The sequence below is a fragment of the Gymnoscopelus braueri genome (genome assembly GCF_963280865.1).
Source record: "Gymnoscopelus braueri genome assembly, chromosome: 16".
In the NCBI taxonomy this organism is placed as follows: Eukaryota; Metazoa; Chordata; class Actinopteri; order Myctophiformes; family Myctophidae; genus Gymnoscopelus; species Gymnoscopelus braueri.
Genome location: NC_137616.1, coordinates 5,629,226 through 5,656,160, shown reverse-complemented (window position 1 = coordinate 5,656,160; position 26,935 = coordinate 5,629,226). Strand labels below are relative to the sequence as shown.

At 40.8% G+C, this 26,935-nt stretch overlaps 2 protein-coding genes across 2 annotated transcripts in view; one reads left to right on the top strand and one right to left on the bottom strand.

Moving 5' to 3' along the window:
• The window catches only part of LOC308102587 (MAM domain-containing glycosylphosphatidylinositol anchor protein 2), a gene marked incomplete at both ends in the record, with an annotated part of 464,799 nt that overhangs the window by 93,073 nt on the left and 344,791 nt on the right, over positions 1 to 26,935 (top strand).
• On the bottom strand, positions 5,264 to 11,175 carry LOC308103779 (low choriolytic enzyme-like; the record flags this gene model as incomplete). The annotated part of the gene is made up of 6 exons (XM_080453939.1): positions 5,264 to 5,522; positions 5,965 to 6,046; positions 6,906 to 7,084; positions 9,198 to 9,315; positions 10,281 to 10,427; positions 11,082 to 11,175. The coding sequence occupies 6 exons, from the start codon at positions 11,173 to 11,175 to the stop codon at positions 5,264 to 5,266; spliced, it is 879 nt and encodes a 292-aa protein (XP_080310065.1).

Genomic DNA, 26,935 nt, shown 5'->3' with positions numbered 1-26,935 from the left:
GGCGTCGCCTTGTGAACGCAGAATAAAAAAGTGAGAACGCAACGGCACTTTGTCGTTTTCTGTTCGAATCAATACCGTTAAACGTGGCCTTAGTCTTAACGCATTGTAACGGGGATGGACTCCCGCATTCTCGGCTGATAGATGCCGACAATGACAATGCATTCAGGGCTTACGGTCGATGAAATACACAATAACATACCCATTTGGCATTCTATACATTTTTCCACTAACAAGGTGTTGGGAGGAACAAGGCACTGGAAAAAAAAGGTTCTGGGATTCCTGGGAATGAAAAAAAAAAGCTCAGACAGAGCCAGTATAGTGTAGCCAAAGACTATACGACCGCAGGGATTTTGAATATAAAATCCATACACATAAAAAATGTAACAGGAAAAAGGTTCAGTGTCCAGCCCAGTGTATATGTCCCAAAGTAGTCTTTCTGGCTTTCCTGTGGTAATATCTGTTTCATACAACTCTGGGTGTTTCAAAGGAAATTAATTAAATCAAAGAAATTGCATATCACATTTTTTAAAGTAGTGAAAATATCATATCTAGGCCTGGACCGCTGGCGTACAGTAGCAGTCCAGTCCAGGCCTAGATCTGATATCTAGTAGCCTAGTAGCCTCGCGGGTTCGAGTCCCGATCCCGACCGCCTTTGCTGCATGTCACTCCCCATCTCTCTCCCCATTTCCTGTCAGACAAAGGCATAAAAGCCAAAAAAAAGTCTTAAAAGAAAAATGGAAAAAGAAAATAGATCTACAAGCTCCACAACGTGTGACAATCCGACACCTTGTGGAGCTTGTAGATCTATTTTCTTTTTTCTTTTTTTCCTGTTGTGCACTTGTAGACCGGCTATTTTCACTCTGGGTTTGGGTCCCGAGAAGAAATCTAATTTCTCTTCTGGGTCTTGAGCTAAAACGTTTGGCAAACCACTGGTGTATAACGTCAGCCCGCCTCCATCCGTTGTGATTAAATGAGAAGTGACATTGATGAGCACAATGCGTCCCTGGAAAACGCTCCTTGATCAGCAGCACTCAGAGAGGCGTCTCTGCACTATAAAAAAAAAAGGCGGTGGAGCGCTCTGAAGGAAAAATACGTTGTTTCTCAGGATGCTTTAAATCATCTCCCAGCACACAGTGCCTGCAAGGACACTGGCACTCAGGATGAGAAGAAAATATATGGCTAGAGCAGTGGTTCTCAACCAGTGGCCCGGGACCACCAGTGGTCCTTGGGGGGGCACCAGGGGGTCCCCAGCAAAATTAGTTAACATCGCGTCACAATCATTTTTACCACTTAGCTTTGGCTATTCAAAAAATAGCAGATCTACAAGCTCATAGCGCGGCACCGAATATTTTCAGATGGGGGTCCGCGGCCACATGTATATCAATTTAGGGGTCCTTGGCATGAAAAAGGTTGAAAACCACTGGGCTAGTGGACACTCATTCTGCTCTTATCTCTCCTTCCATCTCTCACTCACTCACACACACACACACACACACACACACACACAAACACACACACACACACACACACACACACACACACACACACACACACACACACACACACACACACACACACACACACACACACACACAGACTGACTCATAGGGGTGTGTAAACTACAGTAAAGTATGTTGCTATGGGATTTCAAAGGCTGTGGAAAAATAACAGAATAAGCTCACAAGAGTTTATGGGATGTGTAAATTCACAATTTAGGCATTTAGCAGACACTCTCCTATATCCAGAGTGAATAATAAGTGTGAGATCAACAGTTATTATGAGACTGATATATTGTATAGTGTCACCCGGCCTTCCTGCACACAGTGTCGGGATAATATAATGTTATGTAGTCTATCAAGAATGAAACATTTACAACTGTCATGGCTCTGTAAGTGTGTCCATGTGTAGAAGTGCCCGAGTCGAGCAGGAGTCATTAATCCAAGATGTCATACTTGGGAACTCATCTGTGTCATTTTAGATGTCTTTGGGCTATTCAAAAATAAAACAAATAGCAGATACAGTATACAAGCTCAATGAACTTGTAGATCTGCTATTTTTGAGAAAAGAAAATCGTGAAAATCTGTCCAAATCTTTGTATATACATGTTTTTTTACTCAAATCTTTGTTTCTGGGGTCCCTGGAACAAACTATTTTCGAGATGGGGGGGGGGGGGGGGTCCACGGACAAATACATATCATTCTAGGCGGTCCTTGACATGAACAAAGTTTGAGATCCACTGATATTATAGCAACATAAGTAAAAAGCAAAGATGACAAATGTTGTTACAAATGATCACTTAAAAAATATATATATATTAAAGATTTGCACACAAAAAAAAAGATCTACAAGCTCGTAGCGCTATGATCTTGTACAGTATATCTGCTATTTTTGATAAATAAATGACACACAGATACTTTCCCAGTTTTAATGGGTTAACCATGTAAACACTATAGAGTCCATATTCTGGGCATGGCATAATAGGCAACATTTGAAGAAGAAACTTGGTATAGAGGGTAAAAAAAGGAGGGGACCTGTAGGGGAAGTAAACTTAGGTGGTTCGAAGCTTAAGTGGTTAATAGGCATCTGTCATGGTTCTGTAGTGCAGTAGTTCTCAAACCTTTTGGTACCAGTTAAGGACCCCCAAATTGATATATATTTGGCCGCGGAGTCCCATCTGAAAATGAAGATTACATTCTTTAATCTGCTCTGAGGAAGGCTGAGGCCGAAACACGTAAGCGTTCTCAATAAATGAGAATTTGTATCTGAGCCAGTCTTGCATCCTTTATTTTGGAGTGCCGCATTTTCCACTTGGGTGGTATTTGATTTAATTGTCTTGTAGTGCGAGAGAGGTGTGTGTGTGAGTGTCCTACCCACGTCCTCTACTGTCCAGTGCAACACAGGCCTCAAGAACCAAATGGCGGCTTCTTGACAGTACACAGTTAAATCCCTTTGTGTTCATTTAATTCTGAAGTGTGTACAAATGGAACCAAATGGACCCCGTAGGACAAGGTCAGAGAGAGAAGGGGATGTGGCTGAGTGACATGGTACTATATGTCAAGCACTAGGAACTGCATGGCAAGCAAACTGACACTGTGGGAGCCAACCAAAGGCAAAGCTATAGGAGGGGAAAGAGGTACATAGACGCTATAGGCCTGTCCCCAACTAAGAATTGATATAGTCGCATCTGATTGGCTTGCCTATAGTCGACTGGTAGTCGGATCACCTTTTTTTGTGTGCATGATTCAACTGAGAGATTGGCAGTCGAATCAGTCTGATTCAACAGCCAATCTCTCAGTTGAATCATGCAAAAAATTAAAAACAAAAATGTTATGCAATAGAGGATCATTCCATTCGGGCTGTGGGGGGTGCTTAATGTTTGATTTAACATACTTGCTTGGTTTCTCCTAATAAATCATGATATATCCTATTTTTGGCAAACTATTAGTTTAGTATTATTAATATAACAAATTAGGCCAATCTCTCAGTCGAATCATGCAATTTGCATGAGAGATTGGCAGTCGAATCGGACTCACCTCGATCGATTAGTCGAATCATCGACTAATCGAGGTCAGGCCTAATAGACACACTGCGGCATGACAGCCGAGCTAACAACACTGCAGAGCTCAAGACCCTGGTGCTAGACAGGAGGGAGGGCGATCCAGGGATCCAGAGTTGGTGTCGGCTAGATCCGCACTCTCCCATTGCATTGCACCCAGTGGTGGAAAAAGTACTCAAATTATTTACTCAAGTAAAAGTACCAATACTGCAATATAGAAATAATCTGTTACAAGTAAAAGTCTAGAATAAAAAAATTACTTGAGTAAAAGTACAAAAGTATTGGCATCAAAATGTACTTAAAGTACCAAAAGTAAAAGTACTAAAATGTTTGAAAATAGCAGATCTACAAGCTCACAACACGTCGCAATGCGACGCGTTGTGAGCTTGTAGATCGATCTGCTATTTTCAAATAGCCTAGGTATAAAATAGGGCTAAAGGGTTTATGTATGTTTTATAATATCAGTTTTCAAATAATTGTAGTCGAGTAAAAGTATAATATTTGCCTCTGAGATGTAGTGGAGTAGAAGTAAAAGTATTGGAAATTGGAAATACTAAAGTAAAGTGCAAATACCTCAAAATTGTACTTACAAGTACAGTACTTGATTAAATGTACTTAGTTACTTTACACCACTGCATCGCACCCATATTTGGTTCCATTTGTACACTCTTAAATTGACACTGACAATTGTACTGTGTAATTGCAATCTCTTTTTTAGGGTTAGGGTTAGGGTTAGGTTTTCATCTTCAAAGAGTCAAATAATTGCAACTTGGGTCATACTTGTTTGCTTGCTTTTTTATTATACATATTAACAGAAACAAATTGACACTTTACACCATGACAGCATAATGACATTATATGACAGGAAGACGGTGTGAAGTTATGTCACCCCAGCAGACGTGTTGTTGGCTTGTATATCCGCAGCAGACGTTCAGCGTTAAATGTAATTACAGTCACGACGAGCACTTAGCAACTATTTCAACTGCAAATTAACTCACTTTGTTTTATCGGCCAGGACATTAATAGCTGTGTTAAAATGTATGCATTGGCAAGTATTCCAAGAGTAGCTTCACTGCAGTGTGAATGTGAGATACAGTACAGTTTGTGTGTGTGTGTATATATATATATATATATATATATATATATATATATATATATATATATATATATATATATATATATATATATATATATATATATACAGTAGTGTCATGCAATGCAGACATAACAAGATGAATGCATGAAATCTAAAGGCGTCTATTAAGTGTCTAGTGTTATAATACTCGGAAATGTATATCATCGCCATTGTCAGGCAAAAAACTTGTACAGTGTTAGGGTATGTATCTCCATATTTATCTTTTAGGTTTGTTTCTTTATATATATATCGTCGCTGTCGGCCAGAAACCTCTTATCTCCATATTCTAACTTTTTGTGTGTTTTTTTTGTAAATCAACGCTCTACTTGACCATACGACAGCGTCACACAAAAGCATCAAAAGTAGCAGATCTACAAGCTCGAAACACGGCGCGACGCGTTTCGCGCTTGTAGATCTGCTACTTTTGATGCTTTTGAATTTTAATCCTCAAAGTTTTTTGACATAACGAGGTTTCCACCCCGACAGAGACGATATATAAACGAATGTCACTATCGTATACTTTTATAATTTACTGTAACAGTGTTGCAGAAAAGTAGTGACTTATGCAACATCTAAAATAGAGTAGATTTGTTGGTGAAGAATTGTTTTTTGACCCTGGGCCTCATGGCCTCTTCCTTGGCGAGCTTTTCCTTGGCCCGCCTTGCTTCTTCGGCTCGCCTTTCCTGCCCCTCTGTGAGCGCCGGGCATTCGTAGAGTTTGTTGACCCTGAGAACGTCCGTGTCGGACATACCCTTCCTCTGTCCGATCCGGACGGACGCGTCGGGGATGGGAGTGATGGTCTCCAGCCTCATGCTCTTGGAGAAGGCGTTTCTACACAGAGAGGGAAAACAAGAGGATTGACCCATTCGATTCCAGGAACGCATCTGTGTCCTTTTTTAGATTTCTTTGGGCTATTCAAAAATAGCAGATCTACAAGCTCATAGCGCGGCACAGAGTCTCTTTAAAATCGTGAAAATACCCCCAAAAAAGTACTTATTTTCCATCAAATACACACCCCATGAAGCCTTGAATTCATGGAGATGTTTTGTTTTTGTTGCATTCCTAAACCAATAATTTGATGACCAGCAGACTCAAAGAGCCTCCTTCTGAGTCTCCTACTGACCGATGACCCGATCATCAAATCATTGGCTCAGGAATGCGACAAAAACACCCAAAAAATCACCATGAATTAGGCTCCATGAGGAGTGTAATTGTTATAAAAAAAAGTCATTTTGGAGGTGAACTATCCCTTTTAAGTTTTCCTTTGCCTTACCTTCCGTAGTGCATTATAGAGTCGTAGTCGTACGGAGTGTCCAGATTATCCGTCTCCTGCTTCCTGAAGTTGACCTTCATATCTGATGAGGCAAAGGAGACCAATATCGTTATATACCATTAGTCCTGGACTTAAAATCATTGTGAAGGGCAACGAAACCCTCGTTTGATTATGTAGTTTGTTTTTTTCCCAGTTAAAAACTACAGCAGGGTAAAAACATGGCCTGACCTTGTAGTACACTGTGATATAAGCAACGCAGCTGCAGCTAATCTGATTAATTGTGGTTGTGTCAGATGTACCTGTGTGTGTTGTCAATACTGTTGACTACTGTCTCTGTTTGCACATCGGCACACCCATGGCTCTGGGCACATACCCGTTATTCATTTGATTCACTGCAGCTGTGTTGCTTACTGTACTCTAGCCTGCCATGGGGAGGAGGCATATTTAAATTCAGATAATGGCCTACACTACATAAAACAAATTATTTATAGTGGAGATACCAGGGCCTCAGGGGCTCCTTGAGTTAACGCTACAAAATCAATGAATCAAATCGGTCTGTCATATTGTTTTACAGTTGAAAATAGCTGGGCTTTCATCAACACTATCCACCTTAACATACTGTACAGTACAATCGTCACGAGATTCTTACACCAGTGGTTCTCAAACGTTTTCATGTCAAGGACCCCCATAATTATATGTATTTGGCCACGGACCCCCATCTCAAAATATTTTGTTCCAGGGGTTGGTTTAAAACATATATATATTCAAAGATTTTCACAAATGTTCACGTTTTTTCTAAAATAGCAGATCTACAAGCTCATAGCGTGCACTATGAGCTTGTAGATCTGCTATTTTTGAAGAGCCAAAGTATACAATAAGGGTTAAAGCTGGGGACCCCCTGGTACCCCGCCAAGGACCCACATTGAGAACCAATGTCTTACACTTCTTGACGTTGTCAAAGTTGATCTGGACGTGCTGGTCGCGGTCGCTGCGGCTCTGCTCGTGGTGGAAGCCCAGCGCGTGGAGCAGCTCGTGCTGAACCACACCGTAATGGACGCAGCCGAACCTCTGCAGGGACACCACCTGCTTGTCCCCCGTACGTCCCACTGACGAGTAGCACCTATACAGTAGAGAGACAGAGAGAGATGGAAAAAATGCAGGGAAAAGGTTTTCGCTTGGCCTCTAGGGAGCGCACATACTTGGTTTTACACAGATCGGTGCAGTTAAAGGTCAAAACGCGAATCGGCCTGTTATAGCGCCACCATGAGGCTGATTTGAAAAATGTTAAGTGGCATTCCTTCCTCTGCCTAGTGGGAATGTGCGTGCAACATTTCACGGAAATTGCTGCGTTCGTGATTTGAGGCATTTTTGTTCAAAATGGAGCACTCCTGAAAACTTTGGAAGCCAATCTTAGCCAATCAGGATGGAAAATGAAAAAATCTGAAAGACCCGTTTAGTTTAATGACTATAGAGATACTGTGTGATGTTTGGACAAAATCTGTCGGAGTTATACAAAAAAAGAAAGTTTTGCAAACATCGGCCTCCTGGTGGCGCTATATAACAGGCCAATTTGAAAAAGGAGAGTACAGCAGAGGTTCTGCTTTGGCATCCAGGGAGTGTGTGTGTGCAAAGTGTTGCTGCCATCGGCGCAACGGTTCCGGAGATTAGCTGGTCACAGACACACACACGGGCGGACGGACGGGGTGCAAAACATAATCTCTCAAAACGCCTTCGGCCTGGCATAGACAATAATTGTGCGTTTGATTCATTGTGTTTGGAGTAGCAGTCTAAGTCTGGTGGTGGGGTTTATTACGTTGGAGGAGTGTTCATAATAGAGCCAGGGAAATTAACTTTCAAATACAGTCCTGACTCCTCTGAGATTGTCATTTCATTACATTTCTGGAAGTTATTGTATTGTCCGCTCATCTGGCATCAACATAGGATCAAACCAACTTATTATAAGTGTACTGTGAGAATGCATTTAGTGTGAATAAAACATTTCAATCTCCATCAGTCTTTATAAAGGGCTGTTCACCGCAAGCACTATAACTATAACTATAAAGATATTAGTTTTAAAAATCATAGTAACTCAAGTGGATGGCGGAGTCCACACCACAACTATAATGATGACAGTGCTAAACGATGTAGTTTACAGTGCTCGGTGTGGGCATCCAGCCCTTAATAGCTGTGTGATGCTACTAGGAATGTATTTAGTGTTAACAAGTGCAGTGGTTCTCGAACTTTTTTCATGTCGAGGACCCTCAAATTGTTATGCATTAGGGTGCGGACCCCCGTCTGAAAATGTGTTATGTCAGGGACCCCCATAAGAGAAGATTTGTCAACATTAGTCAAAAAATAATAGCCAAACATTTTTATAGGACTTAAGGAATGCTTCACCAAGGAATGCTTCACACTTTAAAGGGATATTTCACCCAAAAGATTTTGTGTATTGTGTTGGCTTGTGGTGATTTGGTCCAATATTTAGTTCAGTGACCGTGGTGCTAAATAATCGTGCAGAAGCTGTGTTCGCGTTCACGCTCCCATTAGAATTCTGGTCGCCTAAAAAGGCGTCCGCCTACTTCACGCATATACGGGATGTAAACAGGAGATGTAATGGCATGTCTTTCTTTTTTATTTGTCTATGGCAGTGGTGTAAAGTAACTGAGTATATTTACTCAAGTACTGTACTTAAGTATACTTTTGAGGATTTACTTACTGGAGTATTTCCCATTTTCAGTACTTTTACTTCTACTCCACTACCTCTCAGAGGCAAATATTGTACTTTTACTCCACTACAATTATTTGAAAACTTTAGTTACTTTTCAGATATAAATTATGATATTATGAAACATACATTAACCACTTTAGCCCTATTTTATACCTAGGCTATTTGAAAATATGTGTCGCGATGCAACGCGTTGTGAGCTTGCAGATCTGCTATTTTCAAACATTTGTTTACTTTTACTTTTGGTACTTTAAGTACATGTTTATGCCAATACTTTTGTACTTTTACTCAAATACATTTTGAATTCTGGACTTTTACTTGTAACTGCGTATTACTTGTACTGGTATTTTTACTTAAGTAAAGAATTTGAGTACTTTTTCCACCACTGGTCTTGGGTTATATCACCTCCCTTCTGATGTCCGAACACAATTTTGTTCGGACATCAGAAGGAGAATGTACTGGGCTTAAGTGTGCAGTCGTCGTAGACGCGGTGCATTGGTTGTCTCACCCGTATCTGGGCTCGATGCTGAGGTACATCCTCTGCTCGACACGGGGGACGAAACGGACGCAGGTGCTGTAGTGGAACTCCTCCATGGCGTTCAGCATCAGTTCCTTCTCGTCCTCGTCTGCAAGCACATAGAGGAGAGACAAACAGAGAGATTTGTCAGTAAAACATGGAATGGTTATTAACCCATTAAGACCTAGGCTGGAACGCATCTGTGTCACTTTTTCATTTGAGCTAAAAAGCATTATTTTACACTTTGGCTATTCAAAAATAGCAGATATACAAGCTCATATCAGCACCGAGTGCCGCGCTATGAGCTTGTAGATCTGCTGTTTTTGAAAATTTGTGCAAATCTTTGAATATATATATTGTTTAAAGCGAACATTTTTTTACTATATTCCTTGCTTCTGGGGGTCCCTGGAACAAAACATTTTGAGATGGGGGTCGGTGGCCAAATACATATCATTTTTTAGGGTCCTTGACATGAAAAGGTTTGAGAACCACTGATATAGAAATATACGTTTTTTTCAGAAAACTGTTGGGATATAGAAGACATTTGCAGAATTGGCTTCAGGTCTTAATGGGTTAAGTGAAGAAACAGTTAATCAAACTAAAATATTTAATTGATTTATAAAGAAGAACCTGATGATAGATAATTTTATAAAATAATCGATTCATAATTTATCACAATTTTTATCACAAAATAAAGTACATACTGAATCAAAAAGTAATCGATAAAATAATCACTGAGAAAATAATATGACGCTGTTGGGCAGAAACCTCTTATCTCCAAATTACAACTTTTGTGTTTTTCCATAAATGAACGGCCTGCTACAACGTCACTACAACATCACACAGCACTAGCAAAAGTAGCTGATCCACAAGCTTGAAACGTGAAGCAAAGCAACACGTTTTGAGCGTGTCGATCTGCTGCTTTTGCATTTTTTTTGCTTTTGAATCCTAAAAAGTAACAGTTTTGGACATGAATTGAAAGTTACAGCCCTAGCATGGTACAGTAGCATGCTAGAATGCTAGCACTGTACTGTATTTAGAATCTTGAGTTCTTGACTCTATAGGAAACCTTACTGTATTTGGGGCTGAAGGTGAACGGGACGTCCACTGTCCCGCTGTCAGACTTTGGCCACCGACAGTTGAAGGTTTTGCTGAAGCATCTCATGGCGTTCCTTGTTCTGGGAATGAACACATCTCCCTCCAGTAGAAAGTCCCTGGATCCTATTAGTCAGAGAAAAGAGAACAGATATACAGTAATGCTTCATCAGAATGTCAGCCAACCATCAAAGGTTCAAGCTTTCTTTATGTGTGTATGTGGGTACACAGTGGTGGAAGAAGTACTCAGATGTTTCACCTAAGTAAAAGTAGCACTATACCACAATATAAATAGTATTGTACAAGTAAAAGTACAAAAGCATTGGCATCAAAATATACTTAAATGTTTCATGACATTCACTTTTACAACACATTAAAAGTCTGTATCATGGTCCTTCAAATGTGTATTAAAATGTTTTAAAATCCACTCCAGTGAGCCATGGTATTTGGTTTTCTCTCTGATTTCTAAAGCCTTTTCAACTGCAATGAAAAAATAAATATTTGCCTGCGGGTGTTTTTTTTTGGGTGTAATTGAGGCCATCCCCCCCCACCCCCCCCCCCCCCCATTTTTTTCTAAATAAAATAGAATGAAAATGAATGTCATAAGACCTTTAAAGTACCAAAGTAAGAGTAGCTCACAACACTTCATTTCGATTACACAATCATATGTGGCCTAATGCATATCAAACTGTGGGTCCTTTTTTTTTTTTTAAGGTTGAGAACCACTGCCATAATTCTTGTAGAAGTGTCATGTTTCCATGTCAGTGATGGAGTACTAACCATTGTTCATGGTCATGATGGCCGTGGTGATGTCTGTGTCCTCTTCTCCCTGGCTCTCTGTACAGTAGAAGGCAAATACAAGAACATATCTCATGTCAAGTTAATGTGCCACACAGTTTGCTGTTATCATTGTGTAAATAATCGCATCAATCAAGACAGGATGGCAGAGAGGAGAGCACTCACCATGAGGACCACGATCACCCTGGTGCTGTGACACAAAGAAAAGAGACAGTCAGTGTTTCATGTATTATACATAATACAGTTCACAGTAAGGGTGCAACAATTATTCGATGTAATCGATTTTAGTCGATTATGATAAAGAATCGATTTTTAATAAAATATTTTTGGACAGGTCATTATAAGCAAAAACTTAAAAACAGCTACTATCACTATTGCAGTGTGGCACTGCTGTATAATGATGTATACAATAGGGCTTAAATGGGTATTAATACTAGTCAATTATATAAAATAGTTGATATATATAAAGAAAGAAAGAATAAATGTGCTTCTTGATTATTATATTAATAAAAAAAGATACAAATATAATAATCACTAGAATACACCCTAGTTGACAATTATAATCTAAGTGTTGAGCCATCAGGCAGGTTCTTCTTACCCGGCCAGGAACAGCATCAGAAGGAGGAGCACGGTCACTTTGAGGTCCATCATGGTTCTCTTGGCTGTTAGAAGGTTGTCCAGATGCAAGCGGCTGCTGCTGCTGATAGTGGGGTCATTTCGCACAATTATCGATACGAAGCTGATAATAGCGCCAAATTTTGCATGAGGCTTCTTTAGGACCTACTGATGGATTCTAGCCTTGGGTACCAAACTTTATTTTGAATATTTTCCATACATTTAGGCTTATCAATATTCATTAAAAAAAACAGGCCGATTCACTTTTTGGCCTATAACTCTTGAACCGTAGGTCATAGCATCAAAAATATTTTTTCCCTGGACTCCTTGGATCATGACGCAACTTTGCATATAGGTCCCGCCTCTTTTCCGATTTCAAGATTTTCCGCCATTTTGCGTTATCTTCAAAACACATATTTTGCTACTACTCCTAAATATTTTGTCCAAAACTCACACAAATCGGCACACCCTCTGTCTTTGGTCATGTGATCAAGATTTATCAGTCAGAATTTTCATATTCCCTTCGGAATGGCTACGATTGGCTTCTGAAATTTGTGGGAGGGTCTGTTTGGAAAAAAATGGCACAAATCATAAACACAGCGTCCTATTTGTCCTAAATTCATATCATTGAGGGGCCATTAACACATTCCATGCCAGAGTTTAATCTCATAATGTACTCACCAGTGCCAGCGTTTTATTGTTGTTTTTTTGTTTTTATCATGTCGCCACAGACCTCGCTAAATAAGTTAAAAGTGCGCGTTCATTTGGTTCTAAACACACAGCGGATCCGTGAGAAACGTCCAGCGAAAACAGTTTCCAAATGCGAGCCGCCATCTTGAAGCTACAGCCGATACACGCTAAACAGTGATCAGCGAGGAGAAAAACAACAAACCGAGAAAATCGAGTTTTAAACAGGATCCCAGACAGGAAGCGGATACGATCGAAAAAACCGGAACCCGAATAATTCCGTTTCCGACCGAAAACCGGAAACGGAAATGGATCAAAAAAAATCGGAAAGTGCACCTTGGGCGATTAACATGGGAATCGGCGGTTCGCGTAGATCTACGCGACTGGCACGCTGCGGCTTTAAATAGGTTCGCGTAGATCTACGCGATTGGCATTCAATGTGTTAATAAACGTAGAGCCAGTGCGATTTCACTTCCACCCATAGGGGGCGCAACAAATTCTGCAAATGTCACTGTTTTTGCGCCAAATTAAGTACAAATGGTCTTGTGAGTCAAACATTTGCAATTGCAAAGTGGAGAACAGTCCAAATTTGATTTGCCACATTTGCAGGTGGAACAGTCCCCTTTACAAGAGCATTTGATCAGCTCTCAGATTCCTTGGTCCATCCATACTCATGTGGGGAAGGAATAACTTGTTCTGTTTGTAGGCTGGTCGCCCAGATGCCTGCTTGATACACTGCCCGCTTAACATGCTGAAGTAGTGCATCTTGGGTGGGTGGCAGTTTCTCCATTGACCTATTCCCATGACAGAAGAGTTCTTTTCTAGTCTAGTTGATGGAGCTCAAAGGACTGGATTTGTCATACAGGATAACCGTCAGTCTCTCAAGCTTCTGGAATCGCTGACTCTCAACATTCAGCTGCTGGAAGGGATGTTTGGCCAGACTGACAAGTATCTCTGTGACATCATCATAGGCTTGCCAGGCATGCCAAGCTGACTTCTTACCCTTACTGTGGAAAGCAGATGTTGTGTCTGGAACATGCCAAAAGCCCACCCAGATGTCAGCCAAAGGTTGAATCGACCTGTTGCAATCATGAGGAGGCAGACACCAGGATTCTGGTTCATGTACGGCATGCACTTGAGCAAGGAGCAACAACTATCCTTGTGCGTACTGTGGACACTGATGTCATCGTGATCCTTGCAGGCTTGTTCCATCATTTAGTTACGATTCAACCTTTGGCTGACATCTGGGTGGCTTTTGGCATGGGCAAAAAAGACCGATTTTACCACATCAACAACATGTGTAAATCTCTGGGGGAGCCACAATCTCGTGCTCTGCCTATGTTCCATGCATTGTCAGGTTGTGACACAACATCTGCTTTCCACAGTAAGGGTAAGAAGTCAGCTTGGCATGCCTGGCAAGCCTATGATGATGTCACGGAGATACTTGTCAGTCTGGCCAAACATCCCTTCCAGCAGCTGAATGTTGAGAGTCAGCAATTCCAGAAGCTTGAGAGACTGACGGTTATCCTGTATGACAAATCCAGTCCTTTGAGCTCCATCAACCAGACTAGAAAATAACTCTTCTGTCATGGGAATAGGTCAATGGAGAAACTGCCACCCACCCAAGATGCACTACTTCAGCATTTTAAGCGGGCAGTGTATCAAGCAGGCATCTGGGCGACCAGCCTACAAACAGAACAAGTTATTCCTTCCCCACATGAGTATGGATGGACCAAGGAATCTGAGGCATGGGTGCCAGTTTGTATGACAATTCCAGAAGTCTCCAAAGCATGCAGAGAGCTGATCAAATGCTCTTGTAAAGGGGACTGTTCCACCTGCAAATGTGGCAAATCAAATTTGGACTGTTCTCCACTTTGCAATTGCAAATGTTTGACTCACAAGACCATTTGTACTTAATTTGGCGCAAAAACAGTGACATTTGTAGAATTTGTTGCGCCCCCTATGGGTGGAAGTGAAATCGCATTGGCTCTACGTTTATTAATGGCCCCTCAATGATATGAATTTAGGACAAATAGGACGCTGTGTTTATGATTTGTGCCATTTCTTTCCAAACAGACCCTCCCACAAATTTCAGAAGCCAATCGTAGCCAATCCGAAGGGAATATGAAAATTCTGACTGATAAATCTTGATCACATGACCAAAGACAGAGGGTGTGCCGATTTGTGTGAGTTTTGGACAAAATATTTAGGAGTAGTAGCAAAATATGTGTTTTGAAGATAACGCAAAATGGCGGAAAATCTTGAAATCGGAAAAGAGGCGGGACCTATATGCAAAGTTCCGTCATGATCCAAGGAGTCCAGGGAAAAATATTTTTGATGCTATGACCTACGGTTCAAGAGTTATAGGCCAAAAGGTGAATCGGCCTGTTTTTTTTAATGAATATTGATAAGCCTAAATGTATGGAAAATATTCAAAATAAAGTTTGGTACCCAAGGCTAGAATCCATCAGTAGGTCCTAAAGAAGCCTCATGCAAAATTTGGCGCTATTATCAGCTTCGTATCGATAATGTAAAATAAACAGGGTTAATGTACTGGACTATGAATGAATGCTGTGGATGAGGCAGACTGGAGGACTGATGCTGAGGGTTTGCTGAGGACAGGGCCTTTTATATACCGGTCACTAAGGTGTGGCTGAATGGAGGGATTAGAGCTAGAGAGGGATCAGCGGGGGTCGACTTCTTAGATACACACAATGTACTCGGATTTGTTTTACTTGAGTAAACGTTGCAACACCACTATATAGAAATATTCCGCCGGTAGAGCTCTCGCCTTTCGACCACAAGGTCATGAGTTCGATACCGGGCACCGACAACTCAGCAGTATGAGCAGTGGTGTAAAGGAACTAAGTACATTTACTCAAGTACTGTACTTAAGTACAGTTTTGATGTATTTGTACTTTACTTGAGTATTTCCAACGTCCAATACTTTTACTTCTACTCCACTACATCTCAGAGGCAAATATTGTACTTTTACTCCACCACAATTATTTGAAAACATTAGTGATTAGATACTTTGTAGATTTTGATTATTATTACAAAACATACATTAACCACTTCAGCCCTATATACATTTCGGCCATTTGAAAATAGCCGATCTACAAGCTCACAATGTGTCGCATCGGGACACATTGTGAGCTTGTAGATCTGCTATTTTGTATACATTTGTACAATATACATTTGTATTATATTGTATACATTTTATACATTTGAAAACTTGTGAAATGGGACATCCTGCACAATGAGTACTTTCTACTTTTGGTACTTTAGATACCTTTTGATACCAGTACAAGTACTTTTACCCAAGTACATTTTGGATTCCGAACTTTTACTTGTAATGGAGTATACTTCTACATTGCAGTATGGATACTTTTACTTAAGTAAAAAAAAAAAGTAGTACTTTTACACAGGAGTGATATGCATGCTGTTTTTTCCTTGTTCCAGTTAACAATCTAAGCAGCTGTATGTTTGATCCAACTGTAAATGAGAAAAGGGTTGACTGGGTCAAACCAACTGTAAATGAGAAAAGGGTTGACTGGGTCAAATCAACTGTAAATGAGAAAAGGGTTGACTGGGTCAAATCAACTGTAAATGAGAAAAGGGTTGACTGGGTCAAACCAACAGTAAATGAGAAAAAGGGTTGACTGGGTCAAACCCATACACAGGGAATTACAGTATAGTCCAGTCCAGAGGTTATAAAAAGCATGGACGACTTTGTTTCTGTCCTCATGAGATTAAAAATAAAAGGCTTTATTTTGGCTATGGTTTCTAAACTGATGAAAAAAAGAAAAGAGAGAACGATCTACCCTTCATCACAACACTGTACTGAGTTAGTTAACCCATTAAGGCCTGCAGGTTCAGATTCTACAAAATGTCATCTAAATCCAAACAGTTTTCTGAAAAAAAATATTTTTCTATATCAGTGGCGCTCAAACTTTTTCATGTCAAGGACCTCCGAATGTATATCTATTTGGCGGCCGACCGCCATCTGAAAATATGTAGTTCCAGGGACCCTCCCAGAAGCAAAGATTTTAGTTAAAAATGTTTGCTTTAAAAATATAGATATTCAATGATTTGTATAGCCAGACTTCAAAATAATGGTACAAGTGGTTGCAGTCACAGATGCGTTCCCGGTTTTAATGGGTTAAAATTCAAAGAAGTGTCCGGAAAAAAAAGACACACACTCCTAAACTAATTTACAGACAGGAGACCATGAAGGCTATGGTGACAGAGCTAGGAGAGGGCCTCAAAAAAATAATTAGGCCTACATCAAATAGAGGGAGAATAAAAAATAATTTAATGCTACGATCTACTGAAGTGCGACAGGATGTAAGAGGTATATCCTCTTGAGTGTGAGGTATTAAGGAGTAAAGCTCAGTAGAATGGATAGGCCATACATCACCGGCCATTAGTTCCATGCTGTGGCAGTGACTCTAAAACACAAATTGGATTACCTGCCCACCCTCTGTACGAGTTATCCCATTTTGACACGCACGCACGCATGCACGCACGCATGCACGCACGCACGCACGCACGCACACACGCACACACACAGTGGTGTAAAGTAACTACTGCTGTAAGTACATTTACTCAAGTACTGTACTTAAAGGGATATTTCACTTTAAAAACAACTTTGGGTAATTTTATCGTCTACTGAGGCTTTTTGTGAGCCCCCCAGACCGTTTTTAAGTTGCTTGATTCAGTATTTAGATATTTGATATTCATTTTTATCAGACACGCCCCCTTCCTATACAAACCCATTATAACTTCAAACTCCATTTTTAACATGTTAGATTCATCGAAAACACCCGTCCTTGGTTCTGGTGACTCACCCTGCCCTCCTAATACGTGAGGGTGCCGTGTTTTTTTCGATTACTTTTTTCATTTATTTTATTTTATTTTTTTATTGTATTCAATTTTTTTCATTTTCCAAAAATAAATATTAAAAATAAATGAAAAAAGTTATCGAAAAAACACGGCCCCCTCGCGTATTAGGAGGGCAGGGTGAGTCACCAGAACCAAGGACGGGTGTTTTCGATGAATCTAACATGTTAAAAATGTTGTTTGAAGTTATAATGGGTTTGTATACAGTAGGAAGGGGGCGTGTCTGATACAATGAATATCAAATATCTAAATACTGAATCAAGCAGCTTAAAAACAAAAGCCTGAGTAGATGATAAAATGACCCAAAGTTTTTTTCAAAGTGAAATATGCCTTTAAAAGTACAATTTTGAGGTATTTTTTTCTTTACTGGAGTATTTCCAATTATCAGTACTTCTACTCCACTACATCTCAGACGCAAATATTGTGCTTTTTACTCCACTGCAATTATTTTAAAACTTTAGTTACTAGTTATTTTGTAGATTTTGATTATTATTACAAAACATACGTTAACCACTTCAGCCCTATATACATTTCGGCCATTTGAAAATAGCAGATCTACAAGGCAAGCATTGTGAGCTTGTAGATCTGCTATTTTCAAAAGATTTGTATACATTTAAAAACTTGGGACATTCTGCATAATGAGTACTTTTACTTTTGAACTATACTTTTTTACTTTTTGTATATTTTGATACCAATATTTTTGTACTTTTACTCAAGTACATTTTGAATTCTGGACTTTTACTTGTAACAGAGTGTTTCTACAGTACATTGTATTGATACTTTTACTTAAGTAAAGAAATGTAGTACTGTTTCCACCACTGTTAGTCCCTGCTGTGGCAGTGACTCTAAAACACAAATTGGATTACTTGCTCACCCTCTGTACGAGTTATCCCTCATTCAGACACACATCATGGACATTATGGGGAAAGTAACACTGTGGTCACAGACACACACATTATGCAGTGGTGGAAAAAGTATTCGAGCTTGTAGATCGGCTATTTTCAAATGGCCTATGTATAAAATAGTGGTTAATGGTACACACACACACACACACACACACACACACACACACACACACACACACACACACACACACACACACACACACACACACACACACACACACACACACACACACACACACACACACACACACACACACACTGTTGGGTGTGATCTATTTGCTGAGCGGCTCCCGCCTAAAGCCTGTTGATTCAAGTGACCATAATGGCTCAATTAGCGAGACGAGCTATAAAGCGTTGTAATCACTGCTGAGGCAAGCGGACCGTCTGAGACACTGTGTCTGAGACACTGTGTGACCGTGGCCTTGAAGTATTGTCACCGCAGTCGGCCAGAAACCTTGTATCTTCCAAACTTTCCACAGTTTTTTCGTAAATGAATGACCTACTTCGTCATACTACTACTGTGCAGTGATTGAAGTAAACCCACATGTTTTACTTAAAGTATCAATACTGCAAATGTACAGCAAATATACTCTGTTACAAGTAGAAGTCACGTATTCAAAATGTACTTGAGTAAAAGTGCAAAAGTATCGGCATCAAAATGTATTTAAAGTACCTAAAGTAAAAGTACTAAATAGTTCTACAAGCTCACAACGCGTCGCGATGCGACGCGTTGTGAGCTTGTAGAACTGCTATTTTCAAATAGCCTATGTATAAAATACTGTAGGCTGAGCTGGTTAATGTATGTTTTATAATGTAATATATTTATATCTGCAAAGTAACTAGTAACTAAAGTTTTCAAATAATTGTAGTGGAGTAAAAGTACAATATTTGCCTCTGAGATGTAATGGAGAAGTAAAAGTATAGACAATTGGAAATGCTCCAGTTAAGTAAAAATACCTCAACATTGTACTTAAGTACAGTACTTGAGTACATACTTAGTTACTTTACACCACTGCATTTCACAAGTTCAAAAGCAACGGTTTTGGGACTTTTTTTCCCACCCGACAGAGACGAATGTACCAGCAGCTCGTATAGTATCCGAAACACAATTAACAGTAAAAAGGAAATGACAAAAAACCTTGCTCCGAATTCCCAGACGTGTTAATGTTTACTAGAATGAGTATTCAGATTTACTCCGTCCCTCCGTCTCGTAAATCAACCGGTGGGGATTCGATTGAATATTTATTCGGGGGGAGAGACGGGCGCTCTCTAGGTTTATACGAGGCCGTAAAGGGGTTTTGTTGTATTGGGGTCGGGTTTCACACCGACCAGAGTCAAGGCCACAGCAGAGCCTTCATCACACGAACCGTTTTATATGACGAGGCTCCCTAACCTCATACATCACCATAATGCGGGCATTTATTTCACGGGGAAACAACACGTTTGGTGCGTGCGTGCGTGTGTGTGTGCGTGCGTGCGTGCGTGCGTGCGTGCGTGCGTGCATGCGTGCGTGCGTGTGTACGTGCGCGCGTGTGTGCTTGTATTACAATACTTGTGAGAGCCAAATGTCCCCACAAGTACAGTAGAATTTGAGAAATATTAATCTGATATAGTTTTGGTTAATATTAGAAGAAAAAAAAATTAGGATTATAATCTTCTTTCGTATATCATCAGATGGCCAACTCAGTGTCCTGCAGCCACGCCCTCGTCTCTGGTCCTAAGTCGAAAAGACCAGCTTCTGAGGGTGGGCTGTATAGGGGGCAGCCGGTGATAATGTGCTCGGCAGTCTGTTCAGGCTCGCCACACTTGCATGCCGCACTGTCCGTTAGGCCCCACTTCTTCATAGAAGACTTGAAGCGCCCGACTCCAGTGCGCAGACGATTCAGCGAGGTCCATAGATGGCGTGGCATGTCTTCTCCTTTTACACCTCCTCCTGGGTCCTGGATGTATCGCTGGATACGGGAGGGCCCAGCTGTCTCCCATGACCGTTTCCACGATGCTGCCAGCCAGGCGTCTCTGGACAAGTCCTCAGGGATAGACTGTAGCATCTCTTGTGCTGCCTTGTTGTAGGGATGGCGAGACTTGAGCCTGCCTGATGGTGCCGGTGTTGTTGTGGCTTTGTGCAGGATGTGCCAGTCGTATTTCTGGGCCTTTCTTGCCAGGGCGAGGGTAGCCGCATCCCGTCGGAGACTGGCTGGGACGATTCCAGCTAGGACTGGCAGGTAGGACACAGGGGTGGGTTTCAGACAACCAGTTACTGTCCGGAGAGCGCTGTTGATGACAGTGTCAACCTTGTTGACGTGGGGGCTTCTGCTCCAGACAGGGGCGCAGTATTCTGCTACGGGCAGGACCAGGGCTTGCGTAGATATGCGTAGGGTCTGGGGGGAAGCTCCCCAAGTTGAACCTGCTAGGCGTCGAATGAGCGAGACCCTTGCTGTTGTTTTGGCCTTCACTTCATCCAAATGTTGCTTGTACGAGAGTGTTCGGTCCAAGCATACGCCGAGGTACTTGGGGGCTTGCTGGAACTCCAGGCGGTGGTTGCCAACATGCACATCCAGTTCCCTTCTTGCTTCCCGGTTGTAGAGGTGGTAAGCAGGATTATAATCATTTAGAGGTTATGTTTAGTGGCTGGGGTAGTTATGCCTGATTTATAAAATAAAAAAAATGTTTGACTATTTTCGATGCTGTCCCAGCCCTCACAAGTACAGTAAAACGTGTGTGTGTGTGTGCGCGTGCTTGTGGGTGCACGAGAGTGTGTACGTGCGTGGGAGGGGTGAGAGAGAGGGCGGGAGAGAAAGTGAAAGTGAATGCCTGAAATATGAGCTGTCCCCCATGCACTGCATTATTATCAAACTGCAAACTCGCTGCGTTTGGAGGCGAAAAAAAATTCACCGTTCTGAATAACAAAATATGCCATCCATGTGAATGATGTGGATCCAAAGAGATTTTGACTCGTGGGGAGGGGAGGCATTTGAGTGAGATAATTCCCAGGGAGACGTGGTGGCGGGCGAGGCTTCTCTATCGAAACACGATCCGCGCGGCAGCGGGGGAGCGATCAATCGGGTAAACTCAGGCAGCCGCGCTGGAAGGGTGGGTATGGGGTTGTCCTTAATCCATTCAATCCGGGAACACATCTCTGTCATTTTAGATTTATTTGGCTATTCAAAAATAGCAGATATACAAGCTCATAGCGCGGCACCGAGTGTCGCGCTAATCTTGAAAATGTGTGCAAATCTTTGAATATTCTACAAATATTTTCTAAATCCTAAACGTTTAAACAAAAAAGAAAGTATGTTGCTATATCAGTGGTTCTCAAACTTTTTCATGGCCGTGGACCCCCATCTCAAAAAAATTGTTCCAGGGACCCCCAGAAGCAAACATTTTAGTTAAAAATGTTCACTTTAAAAAATATATATATTCAAAGATTTGCATAAATGTTCAAAAATAATAATATATATATATATATATATATATATATATATATATATAGCTATGAACTTGTATATCTGCTATTTTTGAATAGCCAAAGTATAAAATATGGATAAAGTGGTTACGCAGATGCGTTCCTGGTTTAAATGGATTAAACGAGTGCATCCACAGACAGACAACGCCTCACATTGCTTTTACTGCTGTACTTGCGGAACAAGAAGACTACTAGAGAAATAGACATGGTGAGGACAATTTACCTGGTCCTAACAAGATACATTTATGTTTTTATAAAATGTTTTAGGTTAGGTGTACAATTAGGAAAAGATAGGACATTTAGAGGTTAAGTTTAGGGGTCAGGGTCAGAGTTATGTCATTTAGAGCACGGGTCTTCAACGTTTTTCAGGCAAAGGACCCCCTAGCTGAGAGAGAGATGAAGCAGGGACCCCCTCTATATTGTATAAAATTGTGTTTCAGGTTCATTTTCAGATGCTCTTTACACCTATACCTCTTTGCCAAAAATAGCAGATCTACCAGCTCACAACGCGTTGTGATCTGGTAGATCTGCTATTTTTGGCTAAAGTTCCCCTCAGAAAAGGGATGCTAGGGTTCAAGTGGTTAAGGTAAAACTTTTTTTTATCATATCACACAAAGATTTGGCGGTCCCCCTGTAGTAACCCTGAGGGACCCCCTAGGGTTCACGGAGGTTGGGGTCAGAGTTATTATGTCTGATATAATGCTTAATTGCTGCGTGCCGGTGCCCGACATCTCGGCGCGCAGCAGCTACAGTAAAGTGTAATTATCAAGCTTCAGGGTGAAGGTTGAAAATGGCCAAAGAAATAGTATGTGCAATTTGCATTTCAGTAAAATTGTGTGTGTGTGTGTGTGTGTGTGTGTGTGTGTGTGTGTGCGCGTGCGTGCGTGCGTGCGTGCGTGCGTGCGGCTAATGAGTTTGGTTTGAGACAGTACCAGCTCCTGGACAAACCGCCAGAGGTCAGACGCTGAGCTTGACCTCTGGCGTACTGACTGACAGGAGAAGCCAGAAGCAGAGCTCCCAGTGCACTGTGGGCCTTTTTTTGCACTCATTCATTTAGTAGGATGCTTCTCAGCCAGTGGTCCGGGGACCACCGGTGGTCCTTCAGGGGGGTTCCAGGTGGTCCCCAGCTAAATGATGGAGAGTTGGTAACCAAATGGACCCTTATAGATCTTCAACTTTTGAGAGTGTAAAATGAAACCAAAAGGACCCTTACGGGTCCGTTTGGCTTCATTTTACACTCTCAAGAGTTAAATTATTGTTAAACATCTGCATTACTTAATTAAATAATTGTTATTTTGATCCACGTTTTCCCTGTTATATCTCCTATTGGTACCAACTTCAATACAGCATGGAATTGTGGACCAAATCGTATCCAACGTTAACAAAATATTCTAATACTTGGGTCTGAGAGGCTAAATCTCACCAAACGGTGGTTGCAGAATGCAGAATAAATAATGGACCTTGATATGAAAAGGGTTTAAAACCACTGATTTAGTACAAGGACAAGACACAGAATAAAGGAAGGAAGTAGTAAGAATCACTATTATTATTACTATTATAGGTTCACGCCATCTTCATCTTGAGGTCCTTCTGTCCTAGTGAGAACACTACACGAGTGATTCTAAATAAAATGTAATTCAAGGACCCCCAATTTAGTGTACTAATAGAACTAAATGGACCCCCAGGGGGTCCCCGGACCACACTTTGAGAAACCACTGCTCTACACAGCAGAATTCCTTCGGTTCATAGACTCGGCCAGTCCAATCTAATCCAACTCTATTTATAAAGCTCATTTAAAAAAACAACAGAGTTGACAAAAAAGTGCCCTACAGTCAGTAAATAGGAGGCTCACATAAAAAGAACACAATAAAAAAGCAATGGCCAGAATACATCAAGAACAATAAGACCGAAATAGAAATAGGCACATAACTCTCAAGCTGGGTTAAAAGCCAAAGGGAGTTAAAAGACATGTTTTAAAAACAGGTATAGCATTTATCTGCTCGTCCAATTTAAAATCACTGTCCATTTTGACACTCAAAAGGGACGAGACTCTATAGTTGGACCACTTTTGATCGACATAGCATAATATTAACACAACGCAATCTGGAGGGCTGAAGAGGCTAAGAGGAAAAAGTACTCAGATGTTTTACTTAAGTAAAGGTATCAATACTTCAATGTAGAGGTACTCTGTTACAAGTAAAAGTCCGGAATTCCAAATTGACTTGAGTAAAAGTATTGGTATCAATATGTACTTAAAGTATTAAAATGTATGAAAATAGCCTATCTACAAGCTCACAACAAAGGTATCAATACGTCAATGTAGAGGTACTCTGTTACAAGTAAAAGTCCGGAATTCAAAATTGACTTGAGTAAAAGTATTGGTATCAAAATGTACTTAAAGTATTAACTCTCTCAGTGCCACGCCCCGACATATCCCGAGTTTTTCCCGAGTACCCTCAGTGCCAGCACGAGAAATCCCGAGTTTTTACTTTTGACTGTGGTCGCGTTATTCTGTTTATTTTTCATGATCACTTTCGCTTCCTGACTCCTTCAGACTCACCCGGAAACGGATGTAAAAAAAAAAAAAACATTTCCGGGTCACGTTGTTTTTCTCCGGTGATTTTCGGCCAGAATAGGGAAAGTCACGGTTTTTCACACGGTATAAAAAGCGAACGGAGAGGTCCACGTCTACTCTCTTTGGTCTGGGTGACGATCAGTCATCGTAGTCGTGTATCGCATCGTAATTTAGCGCGATCAACGATTGTCGAAAATGTCAACATCCGGTTCTGACCGGATATGACGTGAGCCTGTTTGGGAGGGGGCGAGTGAGCCAGCGAGATCATCAATGTGTCGATTTGTTGCTCTCTACTGGTAGAACTGTATTATGGGTTTAAAACCCCAATCAGATCATTTATTTGAATTAAAAATTACAAAATTACAAAATAAAAAAAAACGCAAATTCCTGGCAGTTTGGGAGTACTTTATGAAAATACTCTTGGCACTGAAAGAGTTAAAAGTATTAAAATGTATGAAAATAGCAGATCTACAAGCTCACAACACGTCGCGGTGCGACGCGTTGTGAGCTTGTAGATCTGCTATTTTCAAATGGCCTAGGTATATAATAGGTCTGAAGTGGTTAATGTATTTTTTATAATGTAATAATTTATGTCTGCAAAGTAACTCTAAAGTTTTCAAATAATTGTACTGGAGTAAAAGTACAATATTTGCCTCCGAGATGTAGCGGAGTATAAGTAAAAGTATAGAGACAATTGGAAATACTCCAGTAAAGTAAAAGTACCTAAAAATGTTACTGAATTACAGTACTTGAGTAAATGTACTTAGTTTCTTTACACCACTGTTTAGTTTGAATTCTAACCCAACTGTTTCATACTTAAATGCCAGAGTAGATTCATTTGTGAGGAGAAAACTGACCTTTTTTCCTTAGTGAATTACTTTTTCACGTCATGTTATTCAGAGAAAAATCACCCAATATAATTCCCTCCCAATATGGTGCATCTCTAGCCGTGACCCTGTAATAGCTAAGGCTGTGTGATATCTGATGCTATAAAGCCTGTGGTCACTTTAATCCCCTCACAATGAGATTATCTTATATCCCCATGTTGGAATAGTGGGCTGGGGGTGGGCAGCCACCCATCCCATCAGCTGTGTGTCTGACACACACACACACACACACACACACACACACACACACACACACACACACACACACACACACACACACACACACACACACACACACACACACACACACAGAGCCCTACCTCTAATCAGCGGTGGAAAGTAACTAAGTACATTTACTCAAGTACTGCGCCCGAGTACAATTTTTAGGTACTTATCATACTTTATATTAACCACTTAGAAACCACTTTCTAAATCCTAACAGTAATGTTGCTATATCAGTGGTGCTCCAACTTTTCCATGTCAAGGACCACCCAAAATGATATGTATTAGGCCGCGGACCCACATCTCAAAATATGTAGTTCCAGGGAACCCCCCCCCCCCCCCCCAGAAGCACAGATCGGAGTTTAAAAAAAATGCTTTAAAACATATATATATATATATATTCAAAGATTTGCACACATTTTCTAAGATTTTTCCAAAAAAATGCAGATCTACAAACTCATAGCACAACTCATAATGGGTTTTAAACACCCATCTTTTCTCTCTTGTTAAGGGCCTTTTTCACACCAAGCACTAGAACTATAATGATAACCATTACTATCTATCGTCTATCATTCAACCAACCCTGCCGTCCTCTTGAATTACAATGATAGAGTTATAATGCTTGGTTTGAATGGCCCTTTTAGCCGGAGGTTTTTATTTGTCAAGTCCACTCTTAAATACATTTTTAATGTCCTCTCTCTGCGTTTTAATCCGTTTAAATCTTTTATTGAGTTCGACTTGCACTTCTTATTTGACTACTTAATCCATTAAGACCTGGAACGCATACGTGTCATTTCTTTGGCCTATTAGAAAATAGCAGATCTACAAGCTCATAGCGCGGCACCGAGTGCTGCGCTATGTATTATAATATGTAATGTATTGTAGATCTGCTGATTTTTAAAAATCGTGAAAATTTTTGCAAATCTTTGAATATATATATATATATATATATATATATTTCTTTTTATGCGAACATTTGTAACTCAAATCTTTGCTTCTGGGGGGTCCCTGGAACAAAATATTTTGAGATGGGGGTCGGCGGCCAAATACATATCATTTCGGGGGTCCTTGACATGAAAAAGTTTGAGAACCACTGATATAGCAACACACGTTTTTTTCAAATACTATTAGGATTTAGAAGACATTAATTTGTAGAATCGGCCTCAGGTCTTAGGGCGCGGTCCCACCAAAACACGGTTGGCCACTGTTAAACTCAGGTTATGCGCGGCCACAGTTTTTTTTGCAGCCAGCGCATTCTAAATAAACCTAAATAAACGGAGTGACCCACCCTGTCACTCACTTTCAGGACCCTCCCGTGTAACAGCTACAACTAGTAGTTGCTCTATCGACCATATTCACACGGCGGCCATTTTGGAATTTAACATTGAAAATGCCACCCGTTGCCGTGGAAACCGGGGTGGCATTTCATTAACTTAATAGCAGTATGGCCGCCGTGTGAATATGGTCTATCGCAAGCACCATGTCGCTTCCTGAGTCTTGGGACGGTCCGCCTTCGACTCACCCGATTGGACAGAGGGGGGGGGGGGGAAGCAGCATAGAGCGCGTTAACGCAAGATGTG